Source organism: Marmota marmota, unplaced genomic scaffold (assembly GCF_001458135.2).
Source record: "Marmota marmota marmota unplaced genomic scaffold, marMar, whole genome shotgun sequence".
In the NCBI taxonomy this organism is placed as follows: domain Eukaryota; kingdom Metazoa; phylum Chordata; class Mammalia; order Rodentia; family Sciuridae; genus Marmota; species Marmota marmota.
In genome coordinates, this window is record NW_026000016.1 from 36,635,437 (window position 1) to 36,649,986 (window position 14,550).

Below are 14,550 nucleotides of genomic sequence, written 5' to 3' on the forward strand. Positions count from 1 at the left end.
ATGGCATTTGCAGGTAAAGGATGAAGTTGGAGAATATTATGCTAAGCAAAAATATTGCGATGCCTCCTGCTTCACTTTTCTTGCTAAGGATTAATTTGGCTATTCCAGATCTCTTATTTTTCCAAATGAATTTTATGATTGCTTTTTCAATCCCCCCAAAATAAAGGCCGAATGTTTTCTCTGATTAGTGGATGCTAATCTATAATGGAGGTGGGCATGGGATGAATGGACGAACTTTGGATTGGGCAAAGGGGAAGGTAGGGAGGGGTTATGAGAATAGAAAAGATGGTGGAATGAGATGGACAACATTACCCTAGGTACATATATGATTTCATGAATGGTGCATCTCTACACCGTGTATAACCAGGGAATTGTAATGTTGCATTCTGTTTGTGTACAATGAATTGAAATGCATTCTGCTGTCATGTACAACTAAGTAGAACAAATGTAAAATTAAAAAAAAAGATTTAGGTGGGCTGTGCTCTTACTAGGAGGATCTGGGAAAGAATATACTTTTTTTTTTCTTTTTTCTTTAGTAAGTATGGGACAGGGACTGAGAATCTGCACTTTTAACAAGCTCTTAGGCAACATTGATGTTGCTGGCTGAGGGTCACACTTTGAGAATCATTTCTCTACAGGAAACTTTAACAGGTGAACTGCAGTTCATCTATCAATTTAAAACATCTGATCCCAAGATGAAACATACCACATTTATTTGCTAAACATCAATTTTGCTGTACAGCAACTCACCAAGCCTATACGAATTACTTGAAGTACATCAAGAATTTAATCAAAATTCTTATATTTTGTAACTGGAGCAATGTGCAGGAATCTTACCTATCATCCCAACTAGTCATTCTGTATAGATAATGCTATCCAGGTATTATTTGTATAGAAAGGTTTGTCTGTTATATCCATTAGAAAAATCATGGATTTTATTTTAATAAACCATAAAATAAACCTAATAGTATTTTTAAAAAATCAAGTAAATTGAGTGAAAAAATAAAATTGGGAAGAAGAAAAGGAAAGGCTATTCCAGGCAACTACTACAGAGTGTGTAATACAGTATTAAAAATTCAAGTGAAGAAATTGGTTTTATACACTAAGAAAGAGTGCCATGCTAACTAAGTTGAATATGTAAGAGAAATCAAATTATGAGAGAGTAGTAAGGGTAACTGCCAACACTCTAGTTATCAGCATGGAGTAAGAAATGACAGAAGCAAGTAAATATTAAACCATATGGCTATTTCAGAGTTCTTATTTGAAAACACTGGAAGTTAACTCCGACTCATAAAGTGGAATGGCAATTTATTAAAAGAATGGGGACACACAGGAAATCAGGTTAACAGCTAAGACTCTCAAGAATAAAAAGTCTAAACTCATATGGCAGGACCAGTGTCTTACAGGAACTTTGTTGCTGTTCCTATAGGACTCTCATGTGTCAAGGACTTTTCTTTACTACAGTTGTAACTGGCCCAGCACTAACATTGTTTCTGCACCAACAAAGCTATTTTAGAGTTACTGTGGTCTCTCACCTCCAATGCCTCTGCCATCAGCTTCATGGAGACATAATATGAGCACAGTATCTTCTCTGTTCAGTTTATATTGAAGTTTCCCAGAAATGAACACAAGTAGTACAGTCTAGTCATAAAGCTCATGCTCTCCCTATGAGCAAGATTAGGAAAGTGAATTTTCTAGCTGCTCTTAGGAAGACGGAAAGCTTTAGTTGGAACTTCCCTGTCATTAGAAAGTTGTTGAAAAGGTATGAAAGAGGGAAGAAATAATACGTGCTCACCACAAAATGTGATGTATCAAACATATAAAATGTACTTAAAATTCAATTCTGTTCTTGCCTAAATCCTTTCACGATATATATTAGTAGAGCCAGAGAACATCAGAGATGAATAGAACCTCAGATATCATTTGTTCTAATCCTCTCATTTTACTATTGAGAAACCTGATACCCAAAATGATTAGGTAATTTACCAAACTTAGACAGCTATTTAGTAGTAAGAACTTATGCTTTACATCTCTCACTCTGATGTATTTTTTATCATCAAAGAGGAACACCTTAAACTATATCTCAATGTTAAATTTTAATCTTACCCTGAAGGAAATTCATTGTTTAGTTCTCAGAAAGTCATTTTGGTGGCATTTGTCTATTTCTCTCAATGCGTTGATTCAATCAGTTCTTCAAAAACTAGCTGTGAAGATAAACTATATGCAGGACTCTATTCTATCATTATCCATGAAAAAAACCAAGAAATTTAAAAAATATTTTAAGCGTAATTTGTGAATTCTTTGGCTGGGTTAAAACTTTCCCTTGCCAAAAGACAAATGCTCTTGTAACAAAAGCAATAATAAGTAATTATTCAAAAGCCACTAGAATAAATATTTAATTATGAATATAACCCTTATACACACATTTTTACATCTAACAAAATTAGAGCCAAACTCACCCAGGTAAACTATGACAAGATTCCTCCATGTAATATTAAAATTTAAGCAAAGAGAACATTACATACAGAAAATACATACATTCTATTAATATTTATGACAAGACAACTGACACTTATGAGTGTTAACCTCACAACCATGGTGTTTCAGTAGCTGTAAAACAAACAAGATTTTAAGAAAGTAAAGAAAGAAGAAAGCAAGAGAAAAGAAAAATTATAAGTATTAAATTTGAGAAGCATGTCAGTGCAGAAGAAACATTTTCTAAGAGCAGAAGATGGCTTTGTTTAGATTTGAACATTAAATATTAGAAGCTACTTATCTAGAACTTTTTTTTAATTCTTCTTGTAAATATTCTAAAGAAATTTACAATATTAGTTGGCAAAAAAAAAAAAAAAGATTATAGAATCAATGACTATAACCTAACACAAGCAACATAGGTGTATACAGAAATTTGACCAGAGATAAAACCATATGTTTAGAGCTTCATTTTCTTTGGATAATGAATATAATTCATTTGGATAATGAATACAGAATCAGAAGAGAGATAATTTAAAATAAATAAAGCGATATAAAATACATACCTCTTGATGATAGTCTTTCTCTTCTAATTTAAATCAGTGGCAGTTATTTGTATAAAATATTATGTTTTCCACAGAAAAAATAGTTATCACTCAGACCAAATAATAAAAATTTAAACATCACATTAATAACTACGGAATATTCGATTCTATGAAAATTTATACTTTCCTCAAAAATATATTATCTGAATTTTCTTTTTATTTCTCTTGTTATAAACTGCTAGTGTCATTTAAAAAGACATTCTCCCAAAAAAAGTAATTCTTAAAATTTGATGTGATAGTAAGCTATTAATTCTATCAATAAAGCTTCCTACCTTGTAAACACACATGGGGATATATATGTACACACACACACACACACGTTTACCACCATCTTTTTATTTTTACAGATGCTGAAATATCTAGTTAAATTGTATAGTCTGACTATGAATGAAAGTCCCACAAAATCAAATACTACCTGATATAAATGCAATGAAACCTTAACCTTGAACTTATGCTTACACGTTTAAAAGTCTTAAAACAATGCTAAAATATAATACCTTATTTTAAAATTTAAATCTATCCTGAAATAGATACTGCAAAAATGCTTTTTGTTAAATATAACAGGTATAAATATAAATCACAATTTATACTTATAGCACATATAACAGATTTTCTCATAATCTAAATAACTATGTGGCATAATGAGTCTCCTTGGTTTAAACAAATAGTGCAGACACTTCTCTCCTGTGACATGCAATGCTTTATGGGAATTTAGTTAAAAATATGGATAGAGATTTGAAAGTGAATAATCTGGAAAAAAAAAAGTGAAAGCTGGTTGAAAGTCTTTAAGTTAAAAGTATTCACCCAGAAATGCTTCAAAATATTGAAAGTACAATGAGGTCATAGTTTTTGAACTTTTAAAATAATTTCATGGCAGTTCTGGAAAGATAATAACTCATGAGCAGAAAATTTCTGCAATATAGCAAACAAGACAGAAGGATAAACAGATTTTAATTGATCACCTAGTTTTAACCTGGAAAAAAATTTAATTCTATAAATAGTTTAGATTACATTATAATCATTTAATACATTTTCAATAAAGGAACAAATCTAAGACCATTGGCTAGAAAGGGGATAGAATAAAATACATAAATCATATATCACTGAGAGCAGGAGCAGAAATATTATAGGCAGAGCAGAGCCCTGATTGCAACAATTCCATAGCAATAGCTTTAAAGGTCACCTCTAGCAATACCATATAAACCCCTAGACGGCAGCAACTCTGGGGCATACCAATTGGAACCCCTCTCTCTGGGAGCTTCACTTCTTTTCTGTTTCAAAAATAAATTCTGTTACTTTACTCTCACCCTGAATTGTCCATGGGTCTCATTCTTCAGAACTTCAAGAAAAAACCTATACCTCATCATCTTCAAAAGGAAATTTAATAGAAAAGAAAAAAAATTATACCTACCTATCCAAGGCCTAGAAATTTGTATAAAGGTATGATTACTATACAAACAATATTGTGACAAACTTATTGCTTGATTATAGATTTTAAAAAATTATATATATTATATTCCATAAACATACATTGTATTGAGGTCATATGATGAGATACTTACAGAATGATTGTAAGAAGGTTCCAGTATCACAGGTAATGACATTTTCCCTTGAAGATTCAATTTTGTTAAATAAAAAATCTTTTCCCCCACAATCTTTTCTTTTTTCATGCGATGTACACCATAAAGTCTAAACCGAACTGCATAATTTCCAATCATCTCAGATTCAACATGATTAAATTTGAATGTTTCTGTGAAGACAGGGCATGGTCCTCTCTGGATGCTGGTTTTTGCTCTCTGTTTCTTTATAGGTAGAAGAACAAGGTGTACTTGCCATGAGTTGCCACCTGTCCTGTTATATGTTGGGATGTCTGTGACAGCTGTCACTGTTACCAAAAGCTTCTGTTCTTGTGAGTCATAGTCAAAAGTCACATCCAGTGTGCCATATTTAGCTTCTGGCTCAGGATCAAAAGGTTTAGGAAGCTGTGAAGACGATCCTTGAGCTGACATATCCTAGGAAAAGCAAATTAAAATGTTTTCAATTTTTAACTCTATTATTTAATCTAGCACATAAATGCCTGATATTTCTTTATGAGGATGATGGGAAAACAATTTTAATTTGCCCTCAAAGAAAAAGTATAATTAGCAGCCAGCTATAATCAAAATCTACCATACAGTGCCAGAATGTTAGAAATGGTAAGTTAAACTAAAACACTTATTAAATAAAGACACATTTAGAATGTACTGCACATCATTACCATTTTGAGAAAGTTGGACATATGTTTTACAATTAAAAATTTTAAATATATTTTATTGTTATTTCTGTTCCTTTAGTGAGATACTACTAAATTTTAACCTTCACACTATAAAGAACACAACCAGCAACTCAATATTAAACTGCAGAGTAAGTGCACATAAATAAAGTATAATGCTATTGAAAAATGTTTCCATTTTTAGAACTTGTTATACAATTCCCCATCTATGAAAGAACATAAACCTACTTTGATTTAAAAACCAAAGGAAATGTGAAATATGGAAGTATAAAAAGGCCTCAAATATTTTTGCAGCTAAGTATCCTCCAAATTTCAGACCATATTACTTCAATTGTTAACTAAAATTAAAAACAGTATATTATTTTCCAATATTACCTATTGTTGAAAATGAAGAATACACATTTTAAAAGTTGAATACTGGAAACTATACATACTAATTATGACATTAAAAGAAATTATAACCATTAGTTGTCTCAAATTCCTGCCAGTCTAATTGTCTGGAATACATTTGGGAGTTTCATATAGTTACCAACAATGTCAAAGCCAGGTTTTTTTACCTTAACTATGTCACTTTGTCCCTGTGGGGATTTTAATAAATCTTAAATAATTTTCATTGGACCAATTTTATAATTTTCTTAAATTTTCTAAGCATGTGTTCAGTGCTTACAATGAACACTAATGCCCCACAGTCTTCCTTCTTTCATTTACTCAAAAGAACATTTTTTTTCTATGTTTTCCCTGAGCATTCCAATGTTAAGAATGTGAAACCCTATAACTAATTAGAACAAATTTTAAAAATTTAAAAAAAGTGTGAAACCCACAATTTAAAGGGTATGACCTTAACAGATAAAAACTACTATTTGCACTCTTCAAACAGGAAACTAGCAAACAATCATTCCCTTTCAAGGTGCCTGGATCAAAGTTTTAGAAAAACTTAGCTAGCAACAGAGTTGCATAAACTCAATAGAGTTTATAAACTACTTTCCACAGATTTCTTCTGTGCCCTCTTCCCCTCTTTTAGTTCAATCATGTATCTAAGACACCTGCAGCCTGGATTAAACCACGAGGAAAGACTTTTCTAATTGACACATATTATCAATTATAGGGTTACAATAAATTTGAAAAATAAAATTTTTATATTAACATTATATCCTATACTTGCATAGGTTATTAATGTTCTATATCAAAGTACTTATGCAATGTAGTTTTGCTAAATTGTTTGATTATATTCTGTGATACTATAAAAGACATAAAACCAAGTAGAGGAAACTCAAAAGTAAGTGTTAACAAAGATAGCAAGTCAGCAGCTTCTAAAATATGGGTAAAAATATAGGCATTAACTATAGATAATGTGTAAGGAAAGCAACTTGTGAGACAAGACAGAATTCATGATATATTAAAACCGTAACTAATAACTGTAGTAATTAATAATATACCAAAAGAGTAATTAGTAACTGTAGTAATTAATAACATACCAAAGATAGATGAATTAAATAGAAAATATGATGAAACAAATGACTGTTACCTATAGAAAATGATGGAAAACCCAAGTCATGAACATGTTGTCTCTGAGATAAGAGCTTTGTCTCCCATGTTTCTACTTAGGAAATGCAGATAAAAATCTGTATCCCTGTAGTAGGCTCACTGGCAAGGTCCAGTGGTGGCCAGGTGTACTTGCTTCTAAAGCAAGTGTGTACTGCTGGGTCTTGATACCCTTATTTAAATCTCTACTCTGGTCTTTGTTACCATACGATAAATAGGAATGTTGATGGAACAAAGACAGTGGAACAGGATATATGGGCACTGTATAAACCATGATGTGGCCTTGCTACCTATACCTACTGATATCCTATAATGACATAGGTAAGTGTGTCAACGTACCTTACCATAATCCTCTTACTTCTTGCTTTGTATCTGAAATAGATTTAAACACATGCATACACAAGTGTGCGTACACATGTAACTTAAGCATCTTAATTTGGTCTGAGTCCCCTGTGATAACTTGCCTCGTGGTATGTTAGAGGATACCACTACATTCAAGTAATTTCACACACAACAATTTAGATTAAGAATGGCAATATAATAACAGTTGTTAAGAGCATCATTTTTGTGGTCAGACACACGTGGGTTTGAATTATAGTTCCACTAGTTAAGAGCTGCATGTACTTGGGCAAATTGCTTAACTCTCTCAGTCTTACTGTTTCATTGGTGAAACAGAAATATAACTTCTGAGGACATGCTTGGTAGAGCTAAATGAGCTGACTATGTAAAGTTCACAGCAAAATTCCCAGGACACCTGTGATAGTTGTTACTATTATTAATTTTAGAATCTAGGCTTCACTGTTAGCTTGCTATGTATACAGTTTGAAAAGTCACAAAGCAGCAATCTTAACTTTGTTTATGTGATAGAACACAAACATCCCTTGTGGAAAATCATAAAACACTAATACATTAAATTTAAAATATCAATATAGAATTTTCTTCTAGGTCAGATATATTATAACATCAGAAATATTAAAAAATATTAGCAAAGTGCTTCTTAAAATTATAAAAAAATACTCCCAAATTAAAGAAATTCTACCTACAACTTAATTATTCTGTGTTGGGAAACTACCTTCCTTATTTAATTTTGACAACAAAGCAGAAAATTTACCTAGTAGGGACACAAACATACCGTATGCTTTCAGGAATGCTGTCAGGAACAAAAGTTGTAAGTTTACACTCTAAAACTATCAAAAAAAGTAAATCCTAAAAATAAATACTACCTTATGAAAACACCTTACTGTTCTAGTTTTTAACAAATCTCATGGCAATACTTTGAAATAGCAAAAATTACTTTTTCTGTTATTTTCACATTTTTGTTACAAAAAAAGTGACTTAAATTTAACCAACTAACCACTCTGGATACATGATACTTTGAATTCAAATTGCATTAGTAAGGCTGACCATCATTATCCATTATCCCTTTCATATTCTATAAATGAAAATACAATAAAGTGATTTCAAAAGACTTATAAAACATTAATAAATAATAATAAAAAATCCTAATAAACATAAACTGTAACCTTGAGATGAAATAAAAAGGTAAATAATTCCAGAATATTTTATATAAAGTGTTTAACAACCACCACCACTCCCTATCTTGAACTATCCATCTTCCTTTGGTTGCAGAGGGAGCTGAAGACAAGTTGAGACAGACCTGGTCAGTTTGTTGGTAAAGACTAGCTTAAGAATGGAAACTGGTACCATAAACTACAAAGGGATAAGACTGTGATGAATCCCATTCTCCTTACCAAAAAGAAAAGCACAAGATTATTATCTTCCAAATAACATCCACTTTTAAACTTGTATGTGCTTCACTTACTTCAGGGCTCAGGACTGCGGTGCTGTCACTTGGAACATCTTCTTCATATCCTTTATTATGAAAACTTTCTATTTCATGACCTGTGCTTCCTTCACTTGGGCACTTGTTATATGAGCATCGTGGACTGTTGCTGCAGTGGGAAAATTCACATTTACCATCCCCAATTTCTGAAGGTGTACATGAGAGATGGGGAGAACCACTGTCATCCTGATATGGTGGTGGTTGCAATTCATCCAGCGGCGGTGTTCTTCTCATTCTCTGAATGCAGTTTCCTGATAATGATTAAGAATCTGGTCACTGTTTCCAATTAGCCTCAAAATGCAGTACGGTCTACAGTAATTGTAAATAGCTTAAAAACACAGGATTAAAAATTTTGCAGAAATGTAACTATTAGATTTACTAAATCAGTGTCTTTCTTCCCTAGTTGAGGTGCAGAAACAAAATAATCTTGTTTCCACTCCTCTCTTCCTGCAAAGATCAGAAAAAATAAATCATAAACTTAGAGAGGCCCTGTTATACACCATAAAAATAAGTTTTTGTTAAATAGGTTTTTTAATTTGGTTCACTCTCTCAAAACAACCCAGCAGCATACATACTTTGTCTTTTCCCTGTGATTTGTGGCCTCTTAGCCAAAGCAATAAAAACATGGTAGGCTAAACAAACATAAAACCTTCATTTTTTTTAGTTTTTTATTTTTATTTTTTTAGTTATTGAGAAGAACTTAAACCTGCTTTTGATTCAGCAGGGTCAGGACTTTGTTTTCACATCTATTCTGGATCTAGAATCCTAAAATGATGTGCCCTATGAATCAGAGCCAAACTCTGTTTGTTAATCTCCACCACACAGCAAAAATTTACAGTTCTGCTGTCTTTTCTCCATTACATGTCCCCATTCCTTGAGTCTATAGCCCTCCTAAAGCGTGGTTCCTCCTGGTCTACATGAGTTATCTCCAATTCTAGTAATAATTTGAACCAGTGTTTTTCACTCTTAAAAGATTATTTAAATTTTTACTTCAATGATTAAGAATAAACCTATCTGTGAAGAAGGCTGGAGGTGGAAGAGGGAAAGAGATAAGGACAGAGTCCAGTACACAATTTAAAAACTGCTGAGTCTGTACAGATAAACCTGAATGCAATACTTAATGTCGAATTGAAACACTTTCTTTTTTTTTTCTTCTTTTTCAGTGCTGGGGATGCTCATTTTTATTTAATGGACTATGCATCTCCTTCTACAAATGGGACCCTTACAAAAGAATGTTATGGAGTTCAACTTCAATATTCAATACAGTTCCTGTGTTTTTCCTAAGATCAACTTTACATAAAAACTAAAAACCTCATTTAAAAATTACCATAATGCCTGGCTCAAATGAAAAATATTAATTTGTATTAATTTAGCAAAAACTTATATATTTGTTCAAAAGTCCTAAATTTGAAAAAGAAAACTAAATGTCCCCTCCCCTCCCATCTTCTCTCTCTACCCCATCTACTGTAATTCATTTCTCTCCTTGTTTTTTTTTCCCATTCCCCTCACAACCTCTTATATGTAATTTTGTATAACAATGAGGGTCTCCTTCCATTTCCATGCAATTTCCCTTTTCTCTCCCTTTCCCTCCCACCTCATGTCTCTGTTTAATGTTAATATTTTCCTCCTGCTCTTCCTCCCTGCTCTGTTCTTAGTTGCTCTCATTATATCAAAGAAGACATTTGGCATTTGTTTTTTAGGGATTGGCTAGCTTCACTTAGCATAATCTGCTCTAATGCCATCCATTTCCCTGCAAATTCCATGATTTTGTCATTTTTTAGTGCTGCGTAATACTCCATTGTGTATAAATGCCACATTTTTTTTAATCCATTCATCTATTGAAGGACATCTGGGTTGGTTCCACAGTCTAGCTATTGTGAATTGTGCTGCTAACTTTAAAAAAGGATGGCTGAGTTAATATAGTTGAAGCTAAATTCAAGAAGATATATTAAACACATTAAAAGCAGCAGCCAAAAAAACCAATTCCAGAATATTAGAGACAAGTGGCTATCAACAATTTATGTGGATTAATCCATCCATTCACATGCAGTAGGTATGGTGTGAACATGTGCATGGTGGGCTGACTGAACCCTATCACACAGTTGACCTCTCCTGAGCAGCAATCCAACTAGGCTGGAGATCTAAGCAGAAGATTTCCGAATCAGAATTCCAGAAAAGCTTTTGTTTTCCTGATAAAAGAAGTCAAACTCTATGGGCACCCCCTTTTCCCCTCCCTTTTCACCTGCCTGAGGATGCAGTAATTGCCTAGTGCCCATGAAGTAACTAGCATGAGAATGAAAATAAGGATGGAAAAGCAAAAAAAAAAAAAAAAGAGTTGAAGTATCTGAAACATCATGAATAGCTCTAAACTTTTATGGGTGAGACAAATAAATCCCTATTTGTTAAAAAACAAAACAAAACAAGCAACTTGAGAGTTGGAGTTTCTATTGTTTCTAAATACAATATCAAGTGATAGAACTTATAAATCATTAAACCAATATCCTCCTCTCCTTTAAAAATGCTTAATCAGCCATAAATTAAATTAAATGGCCATATCTAAATACTTACTGTAACAGAAGTTAATTAAAATTCCACAATGTAGTGGTTCTAGGAGTCAGTGTACCATTTTTTTAAAAAAAAATTTTAATTTTACAATAGAATATATTTTGACATAGTGTACACAAATGAAGCACAATTTCTCATTCCTCTGGCTGTACATGGTGCAGAGTCACTCCAGGAGTGTAATCATCCATGTATATAGGGTAATAATATCTGTGTCCTTTACCTTTGTTCTGAGAAGAGAGATGATCTTTCCCAGAAGTCTCAGCATATTGGCTCATAGATCACCCTGGACAGAAGTGGATCACATGCCTATTCCTAAACCCATCACTGGTAGGAGAAACAGGATTACTATAATTGGTTTAAATTAATCAGATGCCATCAAAAATGTAAAGGTAGGGGTGGATTAAGGTACCTAATCATATATATGTAAAAGAGTAGATAACAGAACAATGGGAGGTCAAGGAAGGAAGAAGACAGAGAGGATATTGGCTAGAAAACAAATATGATCCAGTCCTTGTCTTCCTTATCCCTCAATTTGATCATATGATCTCAGTTTTTAATCTTAATCAAAATACTTTTTCTCTCTGTGGCTTTCCTACCCCCAACAACTATTCTATAATAATTATTCCCTTTCCTTTTGCTCTTACCAGCATGGTATAATTTCTTTGTGGTAATAATGGTATTTCTTCTTTCTATTACTTTTTATTAGATTCCTGCTAAGTTGCCAATCAACTAGAGCATATTTTCACAACTAAGTTCCTGTCATCTGGCTCTTGTTTAGATTTAGTATAACTCTTGATTCAGAGATCAAGGCACAAATTACACAAAATAAGTTTGTGATATGTGAATATGCTAACTAGGATCAATGAGTAGACATCACTACTATCTTTTAAATTTGGAGAAAACAATATTATGTTAAAGTTGTAACCAGAGTAAAAAGTTTATTTGGGGGGCTGGGGTTGTGGCTCAGCGTAGAGCGCTCGCCTAGCACGTGTGAGGCCCTGGGTTTGACCCTCAGCACCACATAAAAATAAATGAATAAAATAAAGATATTGTGTCCAACTATAATTAAAAAAAAATTTAAAAAGTTTATTTTGGCCACACCACATTTTCATTGAAAATAATAATGTATCACTTTTCTTCTTTTATCTTTGCTTTATATTTTACTTTCCAAAGCAAACAACATGCTAATGTATATGGAATTCAAATTTCACTGAAATATATAGTCATAAGAATTTTCCTTTTTAAGTTTTGCAATTATCTCTTCATATTCCAAATGACAACTATTTCCTGGTTGTCTACATAGTGTGATAACTAAGATGTGGCTTAAATTTAATTGACACTAGAGAAAGTTTCCAACAGTTGTTTATACAGTAACATATTATTAAATTACACAGTAAACATAAACCTTAAGAAGATCTTTCTACTGGGACTATCAAACACCAAAATTATGATGTTCTCTCATTACTTTAGGTTTTGCTTTACTACCTAATTTTATATCCTTATTTAATGGAAATGATAAGTCCATAAAAGGGTTCAATCTGGATATGTCAAAGAATTTTAATTTATCCTCTGCAAACTGCATAGCAGAATAAGTTGAAATATTTTCTTAACCTAGAAAAAACAGTATGCATGCATATGCAGAATATGACCAATATCTCTTAACCTTATGTTTTAAGATAGTGGAGAGAACCACAGTTCTAAAAAATGGTGATTATTCACAACTGCAGAATTCCCTTTTCAAGTACCTGTGAAAATTTGCCAAAATTTATTACAAGCTGGGTAATAAATTAAGGATCAACACATTTTACAAAATTAGAAGCACAAAGAGGTTGTTATCTGACTGTTGTGGAATTAAACTAGAAATCAGAAACAAAAATATTAGTTAAAAAATACTATAAAAAACTAGACAAAAATAATTAGAAATTAAAAATACTTTAAATAACTCATGAATCAAAAGGAATAATAATTAAAATTAACTTATATAATGAAGAGAAAGTTTAAAATAATCCTCATAAATACATGTGGGATGTGGCTAAAGCCATGCTTAGGAGAAAATTTCAAGTGAATATATTGAGGGGGGAATTCGATAAACAATGATGACCTACACATCTAATTGAGGACATTTTTTTAAAAAAAAATCATCAAATTAAAACCCAAGTAGGGTCTACAAAATAATGAAGAGCAGAAAAATAAATTTAAAATATGCATAAATTAGAAAGTATCAGCACACTAACATACAATTAATTGAAAAAAAACCAACTAAAATTGATAAACTGGTTGAAGAATGTAGTCAGAAAGAAAAAGATGAAATAAGTTACTAATGTCAGGAATAGTATTAAGACATCATTTCAAATCCTATAGACATTCAAAAGATACTGGGTTTTCCCTGTCTTTCCCTCCTTTGAAATGTAATTCTAATGCTATTGAGTAGGACAGAGGAAAGCAGGGGTCTTCAATGGTGGTGGCAGGAGAAGCCAGAGGTACAGAGAAGTATGTCAAAGCCCAAGGGGCAAAAGGGAGACAGATGCCTATCTGTGTGGGAGGTACACTGTGCTATTCTGGGGCCCAAGCCACATAAGAAGTGTGTCCATGGCCATACAGGAAGCAAGGTAGCCAGCATGCAGTGTCAGAACCCAAAAGCGATGAGAAGGGCCTTCATTTCAGGGAGTAGCTTCAAGTGGGGTGTCAGAACTCAAGAAGGAAGAGAGGACAATGGAGGTAGCCCTACGCAGTGTGTTAGAGCCCAGGCAGGGTGAAAAAGTCCAGTAAGGGGATTCAGAATCTTAACAGGATAAGGCAGTTTCCCAAGGAAGGTAGCCTGGCCTGGGGCAACAGAGCCTAGACTAAATGAAAAGTCTGTCCAGACTGAAGGAAGTGGAGTCATCATCTGTGAAGGACTAGAACCATGGAGCCAGGTGCCTGGTATTGTGTCCTGAATGTCCAGTTAGGGTGAGAAGGGTTTCCATGCAGAAAGGTACATGGTGAAAGGTAGTAGAGCATAGAAGGGTAATGTGTCCATCCGCACAGAAGGGCAGCCTGGCATAGGAAACCAAAGCCTGAGCAGCATAGGAGGGTGTACATGTATAAGGATAGTCTGAAGAGTCAGGCCTGTTATGGTTTAGATATGAAGAGTTACCCAAAAGTTCATGGGTTAGAAAATGCAAGACAATTTAGAGGGGAAATTGAGACAGATGTGAGTGGTATGAATAGAATATGAAGTTAAGAGAATAATTCTATAAAATGGGCCCACC

At 33.1% G+C, this 14,550-nt stretch overlaps 1 protein-coding gene across 7 annotated transcripts in view; it reads right to left on the reverse strand.

Annotated features, from left to right (window-relative positions):
* The window catches only part of Syt14 (synaptotagmin 14), a 235,535-nt gene that overhangs the window by 73,899 nt on the left and 147,086 nt on the right, over nt 1-14,550 (reverse strand). For all 7 annotated transcript variants that reach the window (XM_015483380.2, XM_015483379.2, XM_048809442.1 and 4 more), the window contains 2 exons: nt 8,714-8,985; nt 4,640-5,089 (listed from right to left, as the gene is read on the reverse strand). In XM_015483380.2, the coding sequence (XP_015338866.1) occupies nt 4,640-5,089; nt 8,714-8,985 (722 nt within the window). The remainder of the gene's footprint in view (nt 1-4,639; nt 5,090-8,713; nt 8,986-14,550) is intronic.